The sequence below is a fragment of the Oratosquilla oratoria genome, chromosome 31 (assembly GCF_046742065.1).
Source record: "Oratosquilla oratoria isolate Oo_2021 chromosome 31, ASM4674206v1, whole genome shotgun sequence".
Classification (NCBI taxonomy): Eukaryota; Metazoa; Arthropoda; class Malacostraca; order Stomatopoda; family Squillidae; genus Oratosquilla; species Oratosquilla oratoria.
This window is the reverse complement of record NC_134807.1, coordinates 3,286,237-3,306,956: the sequence shown is the minus strand read 5'-3', so window position 1 is coordinate 3,306,956 and position 20,720 is coordinate 3,286,237. Positions and strand designations below refer to the sequence as shown.

General features: G+C 38.2%; 1 protein-coding gene across 1 annotated transcript in view; it reads left to right on the top strand.

Annotated features, from left to right (window-relative positions):
* The window catches only part of LOC143041417 (uncharacterized), a 13,052-nt gene extending 2,983 nt beyond the window's left edge, over positions 1–10,069 (top strand). The window contains exons 2-4 of the mRNA XM_076213260.1: positions 2,565–2,679; positions 5,509–5,740; positions 8,706–10,069. Of these exons, the coding sequence (XP_076069375.1) occupies positions 2,565–2,679; positions 5,509–5,740; positions 8,706–9,853 (1,495 nt within the window). The 3' untranslated portion in view covers positions 9,854–10,069. The remainder of the gene's footprint in view (positions 1–2,564; positions 2,680–5,508; positions 5,741–8,705) is intronic.
* The last annotated feature ends 10,651 nt before the right edge of the window (positions 10,070–20,720 follow it).

The window sequence follows — 20,720 nt, the reverse complement described above, 5'->3', positions numbered from 1 at the left end:
ACTCACAAACCGAAAAATTGTGGTATTTAATCGATATTTAGCGTTGTAATTCAATATTGATTGGTTTCTAATGAGACTAAAGAACAGCAACACAAAGTATGAGTGCCATACTATAAGGACACGTCAGAAGAAAGACTACCATAGCTAAACGACCGGACAATTCCAAGCAGTGGAGGATCCAAGGATAGCGTGGAGGGTTTAATGGGGGTTGGTACTTGTAATGCATGTGTGCAACTAAAATGGGAAGGGACGATGTTTGAATCTTTATTGTGACGTTAAGCGTACATGGAGTGAGAGCTAGATGCTCACATTAAGACAGACTGCTATAGACTGACGTGGGAGGGGGGGCAACGTCGTTCTCCTTATGCAGTTGGAAGACGATGCCACGTCGTATTACATATGTATGAATGAGGGCCTTGTGGCCGTGACAAAGAGTCCTGATATTGGAAAGCGTTTGGTGGTAGGGGCACGCTACAACGCTACAGTGCAACCCTACGGTGCCCTGCTCGTGTCGAACACCAGGGTACCTTATAACGCTATATCACAGTACTGGATTCTACATCCCCGTACAGGGCATAGACTAGCTACATCGATACTTCCTCACCACCTTCCATGTTCTGTGGACCTCTTCACGGGAAGGTGTGGGTCAGATTTTACATCCACCGATGGATTAACTGAGCTATGGGGAGTGAGTGACGGAAGATTCACCCTTCAAACGGAACTGGCTGTCATCTCCAAGGGCATGGACTACGCCCTCTCTGCTAGGCAGGGGGCAGTCGTGATCCACACACAGACTCAAGGAGTGCTACTAACGTCATTCGGTCCGCGAGGACAACGGATGACGTCTACTTAACGACATCCAACACTCGCTGCGACTCTTGGACCAGCATGGAAGGTCTGGAACATTTCGCTGGATCCCCAGTCACGCCGGGATTCCAGGGAACACTATTGTGGGTGATATTGCCAAGGCAGCGACGAGGTTCAGTAACATCACACTGCCACTGGTAACCACGATCACACAGATCAAGAGCGTCACCATCAAGAAGGGCAAAGTAATGGCCAGGGAATACCACAGCAACAAATTCTATACTTTGGAATCAGCGCTGTGGTACTACCTCGTCACTAAGTACGAGGCAATCCACCTGCCTCCGGGCAGAAAGGCGGAATCTAGTCCACAGGATCCGACTAGGATATCACTGTGGGTGGCAAGTGCCACGCGCGAGAAGACACAATCATGGACGCTGCAAAATCTGTGGGGACTGAGGTACAACAGCCCCTCTACCATTACCTGCTAGAGCAGCGTTTCTCAACCTTTTTAACTTCGCGTAACCTTTAAAACAAATTGCATGTCTCAAGGAACCCCTGCGCAAAATAAAAAAAAACATATACCTTATCTTTCTCATTTTATTTTCATCGTAATAATAGGTTAGATAGGATGATATCTATATCACATTATTACAATAATGTGACGACATCTTGACAGGTTGTGAGAGAGGCAGAGGGGAAAACACACAAATAGAATAAGAGTTTATTCTTTAACTAGTTTCGCACTAAGGTGCTTTTTCATGTCGTGCATGTTTAATTATATTACGTATATGAAATTAAACAAAAAATCAAAAGTGCATTTGCTTATCTCACTTGTTCCCGCGGAACCCTTAGGAACCTTTTGCGGAACCTTAGGGTTCCGGGGAACCCTGGCTGAGAAACGCTGTGTTAAAGAGCAGAGCCAGGGGCACATTTCGCCTGGAATTCAAGCAACCTCGCCGTCTCCCCTTCCGAAGCAAATCTGAGCTTCTTGGGGGACACAGACTTCCCCCTGGCGCCTCACTGCGGCCAAGGGACAACCTCCCCCCCCCCCCCACCATCACCTCTGGCGCCGCCGAGGGCTGAAGGCTACTGCCCCCCTAGCCTGAAGCCAGGGTGCCAACACCAATGACCGGGGCATCGCTTGGACAACAAACCTTGCATATGAACTGTTCTAGACCACCAGCAAGGTCCAGGTCCGAGCAGGTACTAGCCACGCAAATCAAGGGAATATAAAAACGGTGACAAAGAAAACGGGGAGTCCAAACAAAACGGTATAAGATGCGATAAAAGGAGAAAATCAGAAGAGACGCAGGAAGTGTTGGGTGAGCGGTCTAGTGCCAATTCATCTCATGTCATCATATTTCACAGTGACACTGTGGCAGTGTGTGTGTGTGTGTGTGTGTGTGTGTGTGTGTGATCCACCATGGTCTTGGATCACGTGTTGGATTCGTGATCGACAGTTATTAACCTCCCAGATGAGAGCTAAGAGCTCGTATGACCGATGTATGGGTAATACTGTGACCATCTATGGACACACCCACCCAACTCCCTGCCCACGAGGGTTGTAGTAACACCCCGCAGCGCAGGGATACTGATATTATTTCAGCCCAGGGCGGGATTCGAACCCGGACCGCCGTAGTGGCAGGTGTAAACTCTAACCACCGCGCCACGAGGTGACGGTTTCGGCCGCGACTATTCAGAGCCTCTGTGCGTAGTACGCTCCTCACTTTGTATGTTTTATCAACCCTTGTTGACAGGAACTGTCAGGCGCTGAACTGTCAGCCCTGTGAACTGACGGAGTGCCGGCCTACGGGGCACTGTCCATTTGGCACCACCAAAGGAGTCTGTGGATGCTGTGACGTATGTGGCAAGGTAAGACAGGATATAGTTTCCATGTATCGTTTAATAAGACTTGTGTGTGTGTGTGTGTGTGTGTGTGTGTGTGTGTACGTGTGTGTGTGTGTATTTACCTAGTTGTATTATACGGGAAGGGGAGCTATGCTCGTAGTGACACGTCTTTGTATCTCTCAGCATCAAGTTTGTCTTTAAATTCTTGTATGGTTTTTGCACACAATATTGTTTCAGACATCTACCACTCTGTGTAGAAATTTTTCTTTTTTCAGATCTCTTCTATAACTATCCTTTTTGAGTTTCTTTTTATGTCCTATTGTTTTTCATTTATCCTACTTTCATAAGTATTCTTTATGAACGACTTTCATGCCTTTCATGATTCTGTAAATGGTCAATAGATCTTCTCTTTCTCTTCTTTGTTCCAGGGTTTGTAATTCCAGTTCAGACAATCTTTGTTCATATGTCAACTTTGAAAGTGCTGGGGCCATCTTTGTCATTGCTCTTTGGATTCTTTCTAATTTCTTTATATATATATATATACATATATATATATATATATATATATATATATATATATATATATATATATATATACAGTATATATATATATATATATATATATATATATATATATGTATATATATATATATATATATATATATATATATTTGGATGATGGAGAACATAAACACAGGGGAAGGCTCAGAACCTGTGTTTATGTTCTCCATCATCCAAATAATTTGTCTAAAATACTTATCCATATGTATATATATATATATACATATATATATATATATATATGTATATATATATATATGTATATATATATATATATTTATATATATATATATATATATATATATATATTTTTACCATTACTTCATTCAGGTAATTAAAACCCACCTTTATAGATCTTAGAAAGTTGTAGGTTTCTCCGACTATTTTGTTTATATGCTTGTCTGGTGACATGTTTGTTAATGATTACTCCTAGGTCCTTTTCGGAGCTAACTTTCTTTACTACTTTTGTACCGGTTTTATATTGTCGTAATATTTTTTCTTTTTTTCCAAAACTCTATTATACTACATTTCTTGACGTTGAAGTTCAATTCCCACTTTTGATTCCATTCTCAGACTTTGTCCAGGTCGCCCTGTAGTGATTCACAGTCTTTTTCTTTACTCAATTTCTTTAAAAGTTTTGCGTCGTCTGCAAAGTTCATATAACATTCGACACATCCATGTCATATACATATATATATATATGTATATATATATATATATATATATATATATATATATATATATATATATAATATATATATATATATACATATATATATATATATATATATATATATATATATATATATATATATATATAGCAAAATTATCAGAGCCAATACTGAACTTTTTTTTTTTTTTTTTTTAATCTCTAAGTACCACCCTCATTTTCTTCCCATGCAAGAAATATTTAATCTAAACCATTTTCGTTGTACACCCCCTGTTGTTTCGAGTTTTCTTAATAGTTTTTTTTTTTTTTTGTGGTACTTTATCAAACGCCTTTTGTAAACCCAGGAAAGCACAATCTGTCCATCCATCCCTTTCTTGAATAAAAAAAAATGAAGTTTGTGGTATATGATCTTCCTTGTCTAAAACCAAATTGTTTTGGATTCAGTATATTGTTTTCTTCCGAATGTTTAGTCCATCTATTTTTGATAACTTTTTCACATGTTTTAGCTATTGTGCTTGTAATGGAGACCGGTCTATATTTTGTTGGTTCTTCCTTATCTCCCCCTTTATAAATTGTCACAATATTGGCATTTTTCCAGTCTTGCGGTACATTTCCTTCATTGAGTGAGCAATCTATTACTTTACATATTTTGTCTGTTAGTTCATCTATACATTCTTTTAGTATCCAATTTGCAATTCCATTAGGTCTGTGTGATTTTCTGACATCAAGGTTTATTATTTGGCCCCTTATTTCTTTCTGTGTCACAATCATTTCTTTTATTGGGGATCTTTCTCTCCTTCATTAAAATTGTGTGTATTTTCATTTGTGAATACAGATTTGAAATGTTTGTTTTTGTGTGTGTGTATGTGTGTGTGTGTGTGCGTTCGCTCGTGTGTGTGAGTCGAAAGGGTCGATTGAAATTAAATCCTGCCTTCAACTGAATGGTATCGACGAGGTTTTTATCTCAGCAACGGGAATATTTAAGGAAATGCTAGGAACTTAACTCCCCAGTGCCTAATATTCATCTTCAACAGAAACTTTATTACGAAATGACTGAATTTGTCACTTTTACTGATCTCATATCCTATAAGATTATACACAATGATTATTTGTCATAGAAAACATAATTTGAGGACTTTGTGGTCTATGCAACTTTTCGCTTGTAACTTTTTTAAGTTACAACGGTAAAAGTACTTCCAAAAGTACTTATAAAAGAAGTACTTGGAAAGGTTCCAATGCGCGAAAGAACATTGTACAATCAATAAAGGTTTTGTTCTCAATAAGTTTAAAAAATCAATCGAATAAAAATAGTTTAACATCTTTACACAGGATGGGTCTTATTTGCAATAGTTTTCTCCTGCAAATGCCAGAGTTCCTCTTAAGAGTCCCATCCACGGTGCGACCTGGTCTTGAGGCCTCTAAAAAGATCTAGTCTGATTCGACCAGATTGAATCGTGTATGTCAGTCGGACAAACCAAAATATATACATTCCAATCTGGCCAGATCCGACCAGATCTGTCCGACTAGATCGCTTCGTGGACAGGCACCCAAAACGGCGACTCTACCCGACCCTCGTCCATTCTGAAAACATAACATCTCATTTCCTGCTTCCCTCGTGACAGGGCCAAGGACAAGAATGCGGAGGAACCTACGGGATCCTTGGTCTTTGCGCCAAGGGGCTCGAGTGTGTACCCACGGAGAGGAACCCGCTCTTGCCGCCTCAGTTCCAGGAGGGCAAGTGCCTTCCGGGGCTTGTCAATGACCAGCCGGTTGAACCTCAACCGGTGTTGACACCAGCACCTCCTCCTGTTCCTGAACCCCAAGTGAAGCCGAAGAAACGTCCCATCTCTTACGGTAAGTTGTTGTCATAAAAACAAACGGGGAAGGGAATGAAACAGTAGTACTGAAATGGTGGTTATGATGGTAATGATAAAACTATCAGTGATGGTAATATTACTGCTGCCACTAATGTTATTACCACTACTCTTAATAATGGTAATATCTATCTTAGCAATTTTCACTCTACCCAGATATTTAATTGTCCCTTTTATTCTGTAATTTACTTCTACATCCACTCCTCTTTTTATTGTCCCATGCGCTCCCAGATACTTAAAACACTCCACTTTCTCCAGCCTCTCACCCTTCACGTTTATATTTATACTATTACCAGTGTCGGTCCTTGTTCATCTCATCACTACTTTTACCCACATTTACATTTTTTATATACACTCTTCCTTAGTCATCTATTTCCTCAGTCTCTTCTCAGAATCAGCCACAAGCACAGTGTCGTCCGCAAACAACAACTGGCTCGGCTCCCACTGCCCTCCACTATTACCCACCAACTCCAAAGTTCTGCCAAACACTCTCGCGTTAATTTTCTTAACCAATCTATGTATACGTTGAACAACTACGGCCACATCACACCCCTTACGTAGCCCCGCATTCATCACGATTCACTTCCTCAAACTTGAAACCTCATGCCAACCTTATTACTCATGTATCAGCTTCTTTCCTTCAACAGACTTCCTTTTATTCTGTAATCCACAGTGCTTCTCTATCGACCCTGACATACGTCTTACCCAAGTCCGTGTAAGCACAAAAAACTTCCTTACCTTTTGTCAAATAATTCTCACATATCTGTCATACTACAAACACTTGATTTACCCATCCTGTTTCTCTCCTACAATCACACTGCTCTTCCCAATTATCCCAATTGTTATTCCTCTAATCCTCTCAATTAATACATACCCATACACCTTACCGACCACATTCAACAGAGTAATTCTTCCAAGATCATTACATTTATACTTGTCTCCCTTCCCCTTGCGTAGTGGATCTATATATTCACCCCTCCAATACACTGATATACCTCCTTCCCTTAGACACACATTAAACAATATCACCAGCTATTCTACCATAACTACTCCATCCATTATCAGATATTCCACGTGACGACCATCCAAATCAGGTGCCTCTCAAATTTTCATCTCTTTCAATGCTACTTTTTTTTCCTCATAATTCTCCCCTCCCACCTCAATCATTTCCAGGTATCTCCGACCGCCACAACAAGTGTTTTATTATCCTTCTTCTCATTGAACAACCTCTTGAAATGTTCTGCCCATCTTCGTCTCACAGCTCTCTCTTCCATTAACTTTTATTTGTTCCCTTTAGCCTTTCCTCTCTATCTGACTCGCTTCTCCCAACTCTTGTCATTTCTTTCCAAAACATATTTCTATTATTTTCAAAGAACTCAGCCAAAGACCTACCCCATTTCACACCCACTCTTCTTTCGGCCCCCATCACTATGCGTTTCGTTTCCTTGTTATTAGCACTATACTTTTCTGATGTTTCCTTGTGACTTCTGTGCAGCCATTCCACATACGCATGCCACTTTTCTGCCACTATTGCCCTCATCTATTCTGCCATTTATTGCCTTTCTTCCTGTCCTCACTCGATTTCTTAACCTTACATACCACCTTTGCACATTTAAGTATTTCCTCCTTGAAACACATATATCCTTCCAGTATTCATCTTTTTTCCCTTGCTCACTTTCAACACTTCCACCTCCCTGTTTACTCCTCTTCCTGCCCTTTATACCCATTCTCAATCTTCCTTCTACTATATAAGATATTACACAGTTTCCTCCCCTAAACACAAACGGACCTCTTTCCGTCTTCCTTTTGTACACCACTACATTATCTATTAATAACCTCTCAACTACTCTCCTATCAACCACCCTGGCCTATGTATACTTATGTACATATTTTTTCTTAAACATTATTGTGTTTGCTATCATCATTTCCCTGTCAATATACATTTCGAAGGTTTCCCCTTCTGTTCTTTTGTTTACTGGTTCCCCATACTTCCCTACTACCCCATCACTTTCATTCGTTCCACATCCACCCGCATTCAAAGACCCAGCTACCAGGGTTCTGTTTAAGGTCATCCTCACAGAATCTCTTTTGATTTGACCTAGTAACCATGCAGTGAGCGCTAAATTTATTGGTTCTTTTAAGAGAAGATGAGTTAACTTTATGGATGGGGATGATAGGTGGTAATGGACATGGAACTGGATAGTGCAGGCCCTAGGGGCTCTTTCACTCTCCTTCATTCTTATGTTCCTTTGTTCTTATTTGTATGGGTCTTGATCGATCGGGACATCGTTCATTCTGGAGCCCGACCCCCGACGGCATAACACAACCGTGTGTTTTCTGCCACGACAGAATCCTCACATTTCCTCGGTACAAAGCTATCAATGATGTTCCTGAGTCAGCCTCTGCCTGAAGCCATTCCAACTCTTCCTCGGGCGGATCCAGGAAGCACATATAGACTAACAAAAGGACGCCATGAGGAAGGACCACATATGGACTCACAAAGACAGACTTTGTTATATTGCTGATTAGATTTGCACCCAGAAGGACACCATAAGAAAGGACAGGAAAAAATATGTCTGATACCATCATTGACGTCACAGCTGGGAAATGGCTAGTTTCGCTGGATGCGGAATTGTCTGGCGTTGACAGGCTACTACCTGATAAAATCCACATCAGGCGGGACACCATTCCTTCATAGATTCCAACATAAGAACATAAGAATAAAGGAGACTGAAAGAGAACATAAAGCCTACACTAGGCAGATCCGTATCCATCACCACCTGTCATCCCCATCCATAAAGTTGCCTAATCGTATTTTAAAAAAAATGATGGTTTCAGCGCTTACTACATGGTTACTAAGTTTATTCCATGTAGTAAGTGCTGAAACTTCGACCCAAGTATGTTCTTGCATGTCTTACTCTCACGTACTTCTTTCTTTCCAACAGACGCGAGTAGATTTCGACACATCCAGCCAAAGTACATGAGAGCACCATACAAGAGTGGAACCAGCGGACTGTCGGGAACCTTTGGTAGAAGGACGAAGGTAGGACTTGCCTCTCCGAAACCGAAGGCCCACAAACTTTCCATGAGCTCTTCCAACATCCCACCTTACATTCTGAAATTGCTGCAAGAGCGTAAAATGAGGGAAAAAATGAAAAATCCCTCTTCGACCTCTTTGCGCAAAAAACGATCACCTCGACTGGGTTCCAGGAAAGCTGGAAGGTCAAGACTTCAAGCCAAGACTCACAGGCTCAACCTCTCTGGTATGAATATCCCTCCAGAAGTCTTGGAGAGACTGAGGGCTCAACGGACAAAACGATCACCTCGACTGGGTTCCAGGAAAGCTGGAAGGTCAAGACTTCAAGCCAAGACTCACAGGCTCAACCTCTCTGGTATGAATATCCCTCCAGAAGTCTTGGAGAGACTGAGGGCTCAACGGACAAAACGATCACCTCGACTGGGTTCCAGGAAAGCTGGAAGGTCAAGACTTCAAGCCAAGACTCACAGGCTCAACCTCTCTGGTATGAATATCCCTCTAGAAGTCTTGGAGAGACTGAGGGCTCAACGGACAAAACGATCACCTCGACTGGGTTCCAGGAAAGCTGGAAGGTCAAGACTTCAAGCCAAGACTCACAGGCTCAACCTCTCTGGTATGAACATCCCTCCAGAAGTCTTGGAGAGACTGAGGGCTCAACGGACAAAACGATCACCTCGACTGGGTTCCAGGAAAGCTGGAAGGTCAAGACTTCAAGCCAAGACTCACAGGCTCAACCTCTCTGGTATGAATATCCCTCCAGAAGTCTTGGAGAGACTGAGGGCTCAACGGACAAAACGATCACCTCGACTGGGTTCCAGGAAAGCTGGAAGGTCAAGACTTCAAGCCAAGACTCACAGGCTCAACCTCTCTGGTATGAATATCCCTCCAGAAGTCTTGGAGAGACTGAGGGCTCAACGGACAAAACGATCACCTCGACTGGGTTCCAGGAAAGCTGGAAGATCAAGACTTCAAGCCAAGACTCACAGACTCAACCTCTCTGGTATGAACATTCCCCCGGAAGTCTTGGCGAGATTGAAACAACTTAAAGCTGGATAAACACTGCCACAACAAATCTGCATGTGTCCGTCCAAACGCAAGACCGTTTGGTCAGACTTTAAATCAGGTAGTTTATTGGCCCTTTGTGCATTCACGGCCTTTTTAATTGAATTTATTGTATTGTTGTTCTAATGGAAGTTATTGTAGAATAAAGTTCCTTAAGTTCTAAGACCAGGTTTATATATACCAGAGATTAAAATAGAATTACCTACATAATCATATGTTTTCAGTTTATAAATATACAAGCGCCTTACAGGATTTCAACTTCTTTTGTGTGAATGTAACTCAAATAGAACTTGAATTTTGTGGTAAATTGCCTGGGACCATTTTGTTTCATTTCCTAAAGATGTCAACCCTTTGTCAATCACCATAGGGGAGGGTTGTTAAGCCACAGCAGCGCTGCTCGTCACCTCGGCGGGAAGACATACAGTGTTATGTTGTGCCAAATCCCTTAACACCCCCGTCTGTTGGTTTTGCGTCACTAACTCCACTTCCTTGGACCTTTTCGAGCTGCAGGTGACATACAGAACAGTCAGGACTTCAAGATCTCTATTCATCATTACAAAGCAGAACACACTCCACATGAATATTTTTTGTGAGAATTAAATCGAACTCTATCAATTAGCTTTGCGGGCTCCCATTGAAAAGGAGACTGAAAAAACCCCATTTAGGCTCGTTCTTTGGTTGACAACCCTGGAGAGTGTCTTAATGTTCCCCTCTAAATATTCATTCTTTCCTGCAATATCTTTGGACTTCACCCAGACTTCTCCATAAAGAACCACCTCTTTTCTATATCTGGTGAAACCCAAGTGTTTGGTCATATATAAACAAGTCTATACCGCGTCGTCTCCTACTCTATTATATACATATATACATACATACATATATATATAAATATATATATATATATATATATATATATATATATATATATATATGTGTGTGTGTGTGTGTGTGTGTGTGTGTGTGTGTGTGTGTGCAACACTAAATGGGTCCTAGTGACTAGAGATACATTACACCATCTCTTGATGGTGTAATGGTCTAAGTCACTATGTCACTGGTCACGTGCTGGCAGTAGGTTCGAGTCCTCGGGCATACCACGTTTCAGTTTCTGCATGTTGCCTCCACGGTTCTTCCGATGTTGATGGCTGAGAGTTAAAGTGCATTGTGGTTGATAATATATATGTATATATATATATATATATATATATATATATATATATATATATATATATATATATATATTCAATAATTGTGTGCAATTAATTTGCTCTTCCCAACCCTGAATCTTTATTTTTTGTCAGCTGGCTTAAGATAAATATTAATTTTCCACTAAAACTGTTTTGTGTACATATCGACTGATTCCAGACTAACCAGAATTCTTTGACTACCTAACTCCTACAACAGAAAATACTATTCCACTCTCATTCCTCTGAAATATCTATATTGTGAAATGTCAATTTTCAACACCAATTTTAGCTTCCCTTCTCACAAATCCTGTCAGTAAAATAGTCCTCTGGTATCTTGAATGACTTGGAACTAATTCATTGAGCATCATACCCACGTTCCTGTCTTGGAGATCGAACCAACATTCTGGATCACCATTGCGGTGCGATGACGTCAGTAGATACACGAAGATGACGGCGTCGACATCTTGATTATATTGTAGTTGTACATGTGTTACCTTCGGATTCTGTGAACTGGTTTCATCACGTTTTCTGTGTATATTATTACTCAGAGTAAAAGAGAGGGAATAATAGAGTAGTGACTTTATAATGTATAATGTGAGTAGTGTGATGCAGCGTACATATGGCAGCCAATGCTGCGCGTTAGAATTTGACTCGTGCTTATTCTTTTAAGTTTTTCTCTATGTTGGGTCACCTTTGATCACAACGACATTTCTGTCACTTGTCCCACAAATTCACTCTTACCTGAAGAACCCTCCGTTGCCCAGACGCCTTTACCACTCCGTTACCAGTAACTAGTAACCCATAAGGCAGTGTTTCATTCATTTCCATTGGGACAATTACCGTTTCCGTACTATCGATCTCCCAGTGATTGCAGGATGTATCATAGCAATCATATGAGGTATGGAAGTAAATATTACGTACACATCGTCTTAAACCTCTATTCTGCAGCTAAGCCCAGATATTCATTTATTTCACTGTGAAATTCTATTACACAGATAACGAAAAAGAGACAAAGTTATACATGATTATTACTTTGCGTATATAAAAACGGACGACTGTAGATTAGAAACTGGCTACGGAGTGAAGGATGGAGATGGAAGAAAATGAACGATTTGAATTAAGAAGAGGTTATATGAAATTGGCATTTGCCGACAAGTCTAATAAAAAAATAAACATCATTTGACAGACTAGGTATCCTGCCCTCTGTAAAATTATCCTACGAAAAGAAATATGATAACTAAAAAATAAAAACACACTATAGTAGACTAGATATAATAATGATATTGTGTCGTCTTCGTTAATTTTGTTTGTTTGTTTGTTGTTACACCACATTGTACCTCTTTTCCAAACTTCCCAATTTTCAATCATTAGCCTACCATCCTGCTGTAGTTATCATTACTATTTTTAACTAGAAAATTGGCTTAAAAATGCCACATGCTAAAATATGTACGTGTTATTTAGAATAAAAAAATATTCAAATAAAACAATGAAGCAATGAATACAAATTCAAATTGTACGCCTTTGGTAATCTTGTGATTTTTAATTTTTTATCTAATGTTATATTTTTTCTACAAAAAAAAAAAAAAAAAAAAAAAAAAACCGTACAACCGTACTTGGTATAGTGATTTAATACTAACATGAATAGATCATTATTTGAAGTATTCTACAAATTTTACCATGAATGTTGTAAGCATTCGAAAGCCCAGATTAGCCTACATGAGAGTTGGGGTGGCTAATCATAACGAAAATGTATTATTATACTATTATTTTCGTAATAGTAAATATTCCTAACGTCAGCGGTTGGTTTTTCATAGAAAACGTAAATAAAACCATATAATTACAGAAAACTAAAATCATACATATTCTTCATCCCTTTCCTATATTTTATACCAAATATGTTGGAATTTGTACAAGGTATCTTATATATAATATATAGATCATTTGGTAAATCAAAACAAGAGTACCTCTCTGGAACTGTAAAAGCCTTGAATTATTTGACATCTACAGTAGAAATTTCCATAATATTAATGAAATCACGTTCCTATACGGAGTTCCAACCTCACTTTTTCCGTTAACTTTTCAGGGTGGGATTTGCTAACTTAACCAGTCGACCACTCTAATGGTGGGCAGATACCGGTAAAGTTACCGGTTTTATCGGTAACAACCTTAATGGTAGCTTACCGGTAAACAATTCTGCTACCGCTAAGGTCTCGGTAATCTTTTACCATTAAAACCGTTATTCTTCGGCACTTTTTTTTCTCAATAGAATTAATGTTATTTCTGTGATCAACATACGATACTCTATTAATTGTGAAAGTTTCATCGAAAAATTTCGCGTGTCGCCAAACGAAGACCCATATATATATATATATATATATATATATATATATATATATATATATATATATTTATTTATATATATATATATATATATATATATATATATATATATATGCTTAAGTGATGAAAATGCCAATATGCTTCTGTTTCTAAATAAGAATATGAACTAATTCGTATGAAAAAATAATTGAGGAAATAAATAAAAAAAAACATGCTGACAATGATATCTAATATATCCTTGAGTATTCACCTTGGTCTTTGGATCACGAGCTGGGCTAATTTGTGTGAAATAAATATCAAAACAAGGGAGTATAAAAAAACATTTTTTAAGAAAACAGTTATTACAAATAAGTCAGTTTAGGTTAGGTTAGATTAGTTTTTAGGAAAACATTTATAACAAATTAGTCAAAGCTCATTATATGTGTACGTGTGTGTGTATTAACAAAACTCCCACTCCCACGTGCACCATCTAAACATGAAACTATGCATGCAGACAGACGCGGACGAAAGTTTATACACCACACCCATCCTCCATTCACTCACTCGCGCGGTAGATAGCATACTATAGTAGCACCAATTAAAGTATGACTTTTTCCCTTTGCAATGATATAACAATCTAAATGATATGTAAAATAGAACCAGAGATATAGATAGATAGATAGATAGACTTTATTTGGCTATGAATCAATGTACATGAAGTGCAAATAATGACAAGAACACATAGTTCGAAATGATAAATGCAAATTGCCGAGGATAACACAAAAAGCATGTACGCTTATTTCCATTGTGGTCCTTATCAGATTGTAATTCTACACTAAGTCACACGGACAACATACGTAGGGGGTTAAGGGGACCAGAGACACTCATGAGTAATACCAGTCAGTACACATATGACACATAAACAATGTTATAGTTTTGCTAATAATAGTAAAATGTTTGTACACGTAGGAACATTGAGTCCAAAATTTGAGCACCATCCAAAAGGAACATTGCGTTAAGCAAAGGAACAACAAAATGTAGTTAAACTTAAAACAGTATGAGTGAGTGCTATATCGGAGTAGTACCATTAATAATATACTGCATTTTTCTACAGCTGTATCAACATGTATGAGTACTATATCATAGTAGTACCATTAATGATATACTACAATATTCTACATCTGTAACAGCATGTAGTTATAGTGAATGCTACACTGCAGCTAGGGTCACCTATTAATTAAATCTAACATTTAACATGTATCTCAGGACGGTGTGGGCAATTAGTATGAGCACTAGGGAGTAGTACATTATTACCTGCAGCACCAGAGGTAAGGAACAGGGGACCAGTACTCGACTTAAACATTGATTTTTCTAACTCGACTCGAACTTGTGACGTCTCCACTACTTCACGAGTGTTTTACCGGTAAACTGCCGATAAATCCATCAATAGTATTATTGCTGACCGGTAGTATCGGTGGTGGATCTAGCGGGACGTCACGAATTATTAGTAATTTAAGCGCTCTTTATTATCAGGCACATTAATTGCCTTTCAAAATATATTAGATTCGAAATTATTCGAAAGGTTCGGAATTTATAATTGCAGCTAATCTCTTAATACAGGTAAACGTCGACTTACGATGGCATTAGGTTTCGATAGAGCCATCGTAAGACGATCTCATCGTAAGTCGATCCCCACTCTGTTCCGTGGTCACTGTACCTAGCCTACCTGTATATTAACCACCAGAGATACTGAATATAGCCTATTAAACATGTACAGTAGTTTATCTAATTATTTTTATCCTTTTTACCATATTCAAACACTATAATATGTATTTTCAGTACGGGACTTAAATCTCGCGGGCAGCAGCCAATGCCAGCCGTACGACGTGACGTAATAATACTCGCATCATAAAATATAGTCACCGCTTATATCGATCGTTCTCTCTTTCACCGCGAATTTTGAAAACCACAGAGAATGAATCATTTGAGAGAATGTAAAAACACAGGGGCGACTACAATAAATATAATCAAGACGCCGATATGGCAGCGTCGCGAATCCACTTGCTCCTCATGACGCATACGTGTGCGGCACCGTATGGAAGGGGTTAAATTATCATATCGTCGTCGTCGTCGTCATCGTAAAGTCGAACAATCGTAAGTCGCGGCCATCGTAAGTCGACGTTTACCTGTATATATAAGAATTTATCAAGACATTTTATATACAACTTAATTTTAGTACAATATTACACAAAAAAACAATTATAGTATTATTTTGTTTAACAAAATCTATTAAAAATAATTTTTTACATATAACTTTTATTTCATTGAATGTTTATATAATTTATTTTAGAAATATTATTCTTAGAAATAAATTATAGCTTTTTTTTAGGGGTAGCTTTAATTTTATACACACGCTTAGGTTTTTGTTTCTGAAAATGTAATTGTCTGTAGCAGGTCACGAAAAAGTATAGGAGGATAAAAGAAGAAGAAAAGACGAAGACGATCTGGAGAAAGAAAAGGCGAAGAAGAAAAAAGAAAAAAAGAAAAAGGAGGAACAAGAAGAGAAGAAAAGAAAAAGAATTAAAGAAAATAGAAAACATAAAAATATCAAGAATGCAGAAAAAAACTAAATAGTTGAAAAATTCAGGATAAAACAAAGTTGCAAGAGTTTTCAGTTCACAAAACTAAAAATAATCGAGCAAGTAGGTCTGCCCCACATCTATCATATCTCTAACTTCCTTCCATTTCAATCTTTCCTTCCACTAAACCCCTAAATCCCCCCTCCCTCCCTCTCCCCATCTTATCTATCCCGCCTGCCCCTAGCAGTACTTCAGACTATAAAAAATAAACGAACAAGTGGGTCTGGCCCACATCTATCATACCTCTAACCTCCTTCCATTTCAATCTTTCCTTCCACTTAACCCCAAATCCTCCCCTCCCTCCCTCGACTTGTTGAGCCAACAGATAGCCATCAATGTCTTTAGTTTTTTTCATTAACTACCTCTCCATCAGTGCTCTATTTTATTGTGGTGTCAGTTAATGCTACTTCTGGGTTTGCTGTGTGTTTCCTTGTTTCCACCTTCTGTATACTTTGAAAGTTATTTAGAAATCCAAATAATTTTACATGGTTTTTAAGTTGTTCAAATCTACTTTCCATGGACTGAATAGTTTGGTCTAGCGCTACGTTGAAGCACTGAACTCTGTATGTTTCTTTTGGACCATCTAAAGCAGTGGTTCTTAACCTGTGGGGAATTCCCCAATGGTGGGGAATTCCCCACTGGTGGGGTATGGCGGTGTTGCCAAGGGGGGAATGCCCGCTCGGCCAGAACCACTGTCTTTTTTTTTTTTTTTTTTTTTTTTTTAATTGATGGTTTTTTTTCTGGTGTTAGAAATGTCAACACTGCATGGGTTAAAATAGAATTTGTCAAAGACCGATGCTGGGGGGGGAAATGGAGAGTTGGCTCACTAAAAAGTGGGGAATTGGAGAAAAAAGGTTAAGAACCCCTGATCTAAAGGATTATCTATTGTCTCATATGTTAGAGGGCAGGATAGATAAGATGGGGAAGGGGAGGGGGGATTTGGGGGTTTAGTAGGAGAAAAGAATGAAATGGAAGGAAGTCAGAGTTATGATATTGTGGGGCGTATGAAAACATTGTCTTCCTCCTACTTTTTTTTTTTATCGTCTAAACTCCAGTGTTAATTCAAAAGCTTCAGCCAATTCATTTGCACCTACTAGAACTAGAGCATCATCAAAACCCTCCTCTCTATAAATTCTGAGCCATGATAATAGTTTTTCAAATGGTTCCAACCCTTCATCAGCACCCCCTGTTTCCCCTTGTAGTTCCTTGCTTACACAGTTAACTTTAAAAAGTACTTCAAACCAAATTATCAAAGAAACTTGAAATTTGTAGCCTTTCAGCTGGCGTACTAAATAATGAGCCTCTGCTTCTTTTTCGTTGGGCTCATCTGTCATCTCTGATATCTCCACAAGTGGCGCAGTTGGTAGAGCGCTGAACTGTCACCATAGTGGCCCGTAGTTCTTGGTTCGAATCCTGCCCAGGGCCGAAATTATATCGGTAGCGCTGCGCTTCGGGTCGTTACTCTGACTCTCGTGGGCGGGGTGTTGTGTGTGTGTGTGTGTGTGTGTGTGTGTGTGTGTGTGTAAGGTCATAGCATTACCCATAGATCGGACCTACGAGCTCTGAGCTCTCTTCCAGGAGGGAAATAGCTGTCGATCACGAGTCCAACACGTGATCCAAAGACCAAGTGAATAAGATACTTCTGCGACCTGATAACGAATAGCTTTAACACAGCCAGTCCGACACTCCCACCTTGCATTGCTTAAAGCTTTAACTGACAATTCGGGTACATGTTTTTTTAAAAAAAGTTACCACCTTTTTATTGATGCTGAGAACAGTATGTATATCGTTTGCAGATCCTAGAAAATGCAATAGCATCTGGAGAACACTTGGCTACATGTTGGAGTAAAAGGTTATAATTGTGACATGCACAGGGTAGAAAGAATGCTCTTGAACACTCGTCCTTGTACTCCAGATGTGTGACCTTCGAGGTTACGACCGTTGCCATAGCCTCCTTGGCCTCTAATGACTTGCACTTGTAGATTTAATTCCTTGGCTGTGTTTAATAATGTTTGATATAAATGATCTGGTGTGGTACTTTGAACTTGTGGAAACTTTATGAAATGTTGATAAGCACCTGAAGGAACCAAGCTAGCATTAGACACATTGCCTGATGGTTAGAGCCGTTTGTTCTTGGTGACATCTTCCATACCTTACCCTCTTCTGCGTTTTCGACTAGCACTCGACTTATTGTTTACAATTCATACACATATCCTTAGTTGTTTACATTTGCTTCCTATACGTGGAACTTTCAAATATTCCCCTCACATTCAAATTTGTCTGGTAGCTTGCAACTGCACATGTGCAGTGTCTAAAATTTCTTCTTTGAAATTGTCTTTGATGGTTACAATTAAAAAGTGCAATTTATAAATATTATAGAAAACTAAAATTTTAAAAATACATTTCTCACATAAGCATGCAAATATATAACTATTTATGATACATTTTCCATGTTTTATTATACAAACAATTAAACATACAAGATAATAATTATAATAAGACAAATATAGAATATTACAACATTTATATTTTATGTACAAATTTAAATCTACAACAAATTATTTTGTGTTTTTAAGCGGTGACTATATCAAATTTACCGGTCGGGGATATATTCATGGATGATTTATTACTGCATTGTATAATAACTTAATTGATGACCTGTGATGAAGGCGAGAAATATTTCTATAAAAGATAAGATAAAAATTAAATCTATCTATATTAATATCTAAAATCTGCCACAAAACACAATTGATTCGGACCAATTACATCAATTCCAGAGCCAACATCCACACGTGAATGTATTTAGGGCTGACAATGATTTACGTATCACAAGCAATTTGGGCTCCCTCTTATCTTCAAGACCATTTTCGCTTTAATTTTTTACATAATTTTCCATGAAAGTGGTTTACACCTCCCCACTGGTCCTCATTTGAATTTGTTGGTCTAGTGCGAATTATTAGTCTAATACAAATGTATATATAAAATTTGATCCAAGAGGTCTTAATCAAATTTCTTAGAGTAGATGTTAAGATATAATAGTACGTACAATTTACATTTTTCAGTTTTATGTACAAGTATTTCTTTATAAAAAAATTCATATGTAATTATATAGACTTGTTATATATTACTCATACATTAACTTGTAAATGGTAGCAACACCAAAAAAAGCTTGTATATATTTCGTCCCAATCTAAAAGGGATAACCACACTAGACTATTTTCCTCCCATATCCTACCTCGATTTGAATAAATAGAATATATCTTCGTTTACGGAAAACTAGACCTCTCTCAGACAATTTCAACAGTCGTTAGGTTTACATTCTCTTAGTTCATCAGCCTTTGCTATATATAAAGCAAAGGTAATATGATATTTGGACATCTGAAAAATAAAATTGTATAACTGAAGACGTTGTTTCTGAAACGAACGCTCAACCGTCGGCACTGTTGAAGACCAGTATGATGGTCCCTTAAAACTTCTAACAAACTTGTATAGATAAAAAACCGTCACGTACTTTGATCTTTATAACGTTCATTTCATGGACAACGTCTTCATTAATATCTTAGAGTAACTTAATTAAAAATCATACATATTGAACGACTTGCTCACCTTCCATTTCAATTACAATTTTATACAAATAATACACTCAATATAGCTGCTTTACTACTTACTGTATATCGTAGATCTACGTTGCATAGCTTTTCTTAGACCTAAGTGCTAGTGCAGTCCTCTTATTCACATTACACTTCAATAATATCTCAAATTTCCATTTTATTTGTATACTCACGACCACCACGGTTGGAAGCCAATGAAAACTAGTTGTACATTTCGTAATGCTTGAACAAACATTGGCCAGGTAAATATATACCAGTATTATATATTCTATAAAATAAAATATACTAATAAAATTATTTTCGTGGCATTACATTTCATAAAAAAAAATAATGATTTTCGTGTTGCAAGTCAATGGGCATTACATTTCATAAAAAAAAATAATGATTTTCGTGTTTCAAGTCAACGGGAAGCGAAACAAACATTTGGAATTGATGGCCGTGTTCCAACTTACGCCAAATAATTAAGATTGTTTTAGATGACATTGCTATCTACGGTTGGTATATGTAATGTGTAGGTGAAATAACAAACACAACAGCATACGAAAATATGTATTTTCTATGTCCATCTTATACACATTATAACCGCCATTGGCGAAACTTCGTAGCAAATATATTCGAATAAAAACATATTCAAAAGCGTCACTATACATACATATCAATGAAGATATAAATATACAAAAATAACTACAATATAAAGGATTAAATAATGTTCGTGGTGTTACATTTCATTATTCAGATTTCTACTGTTTTGATATGACGATATGGGCACGTGTATGCTTTATATGTGTACACTTTTCTTTCACATAATATCCTATTTTGAAGAATTGCTTTTCTTCTAATCATACAACAATAGTATTAACATTTCAATGGACGGGTCCTTTTTTAAAATTCCTCTACTTGGTGTGTGTGTGTGTATGTGTGAGAGAGAGAGAGAGAGAGAGAGAGAAAGAGAGAGAGATTCACATTGGTCTTTGGATCACGTGTTGGATTCGTGATCGACAGATATTTCCCTCCCGGAAGAGAGCTCAGAGCTCGTATGACCGATCTATGGGTAATGCTAATGTGTGTGTGTGTGTGTGTGTGTGTGTGTGTGTGTGTGTGTTTTATC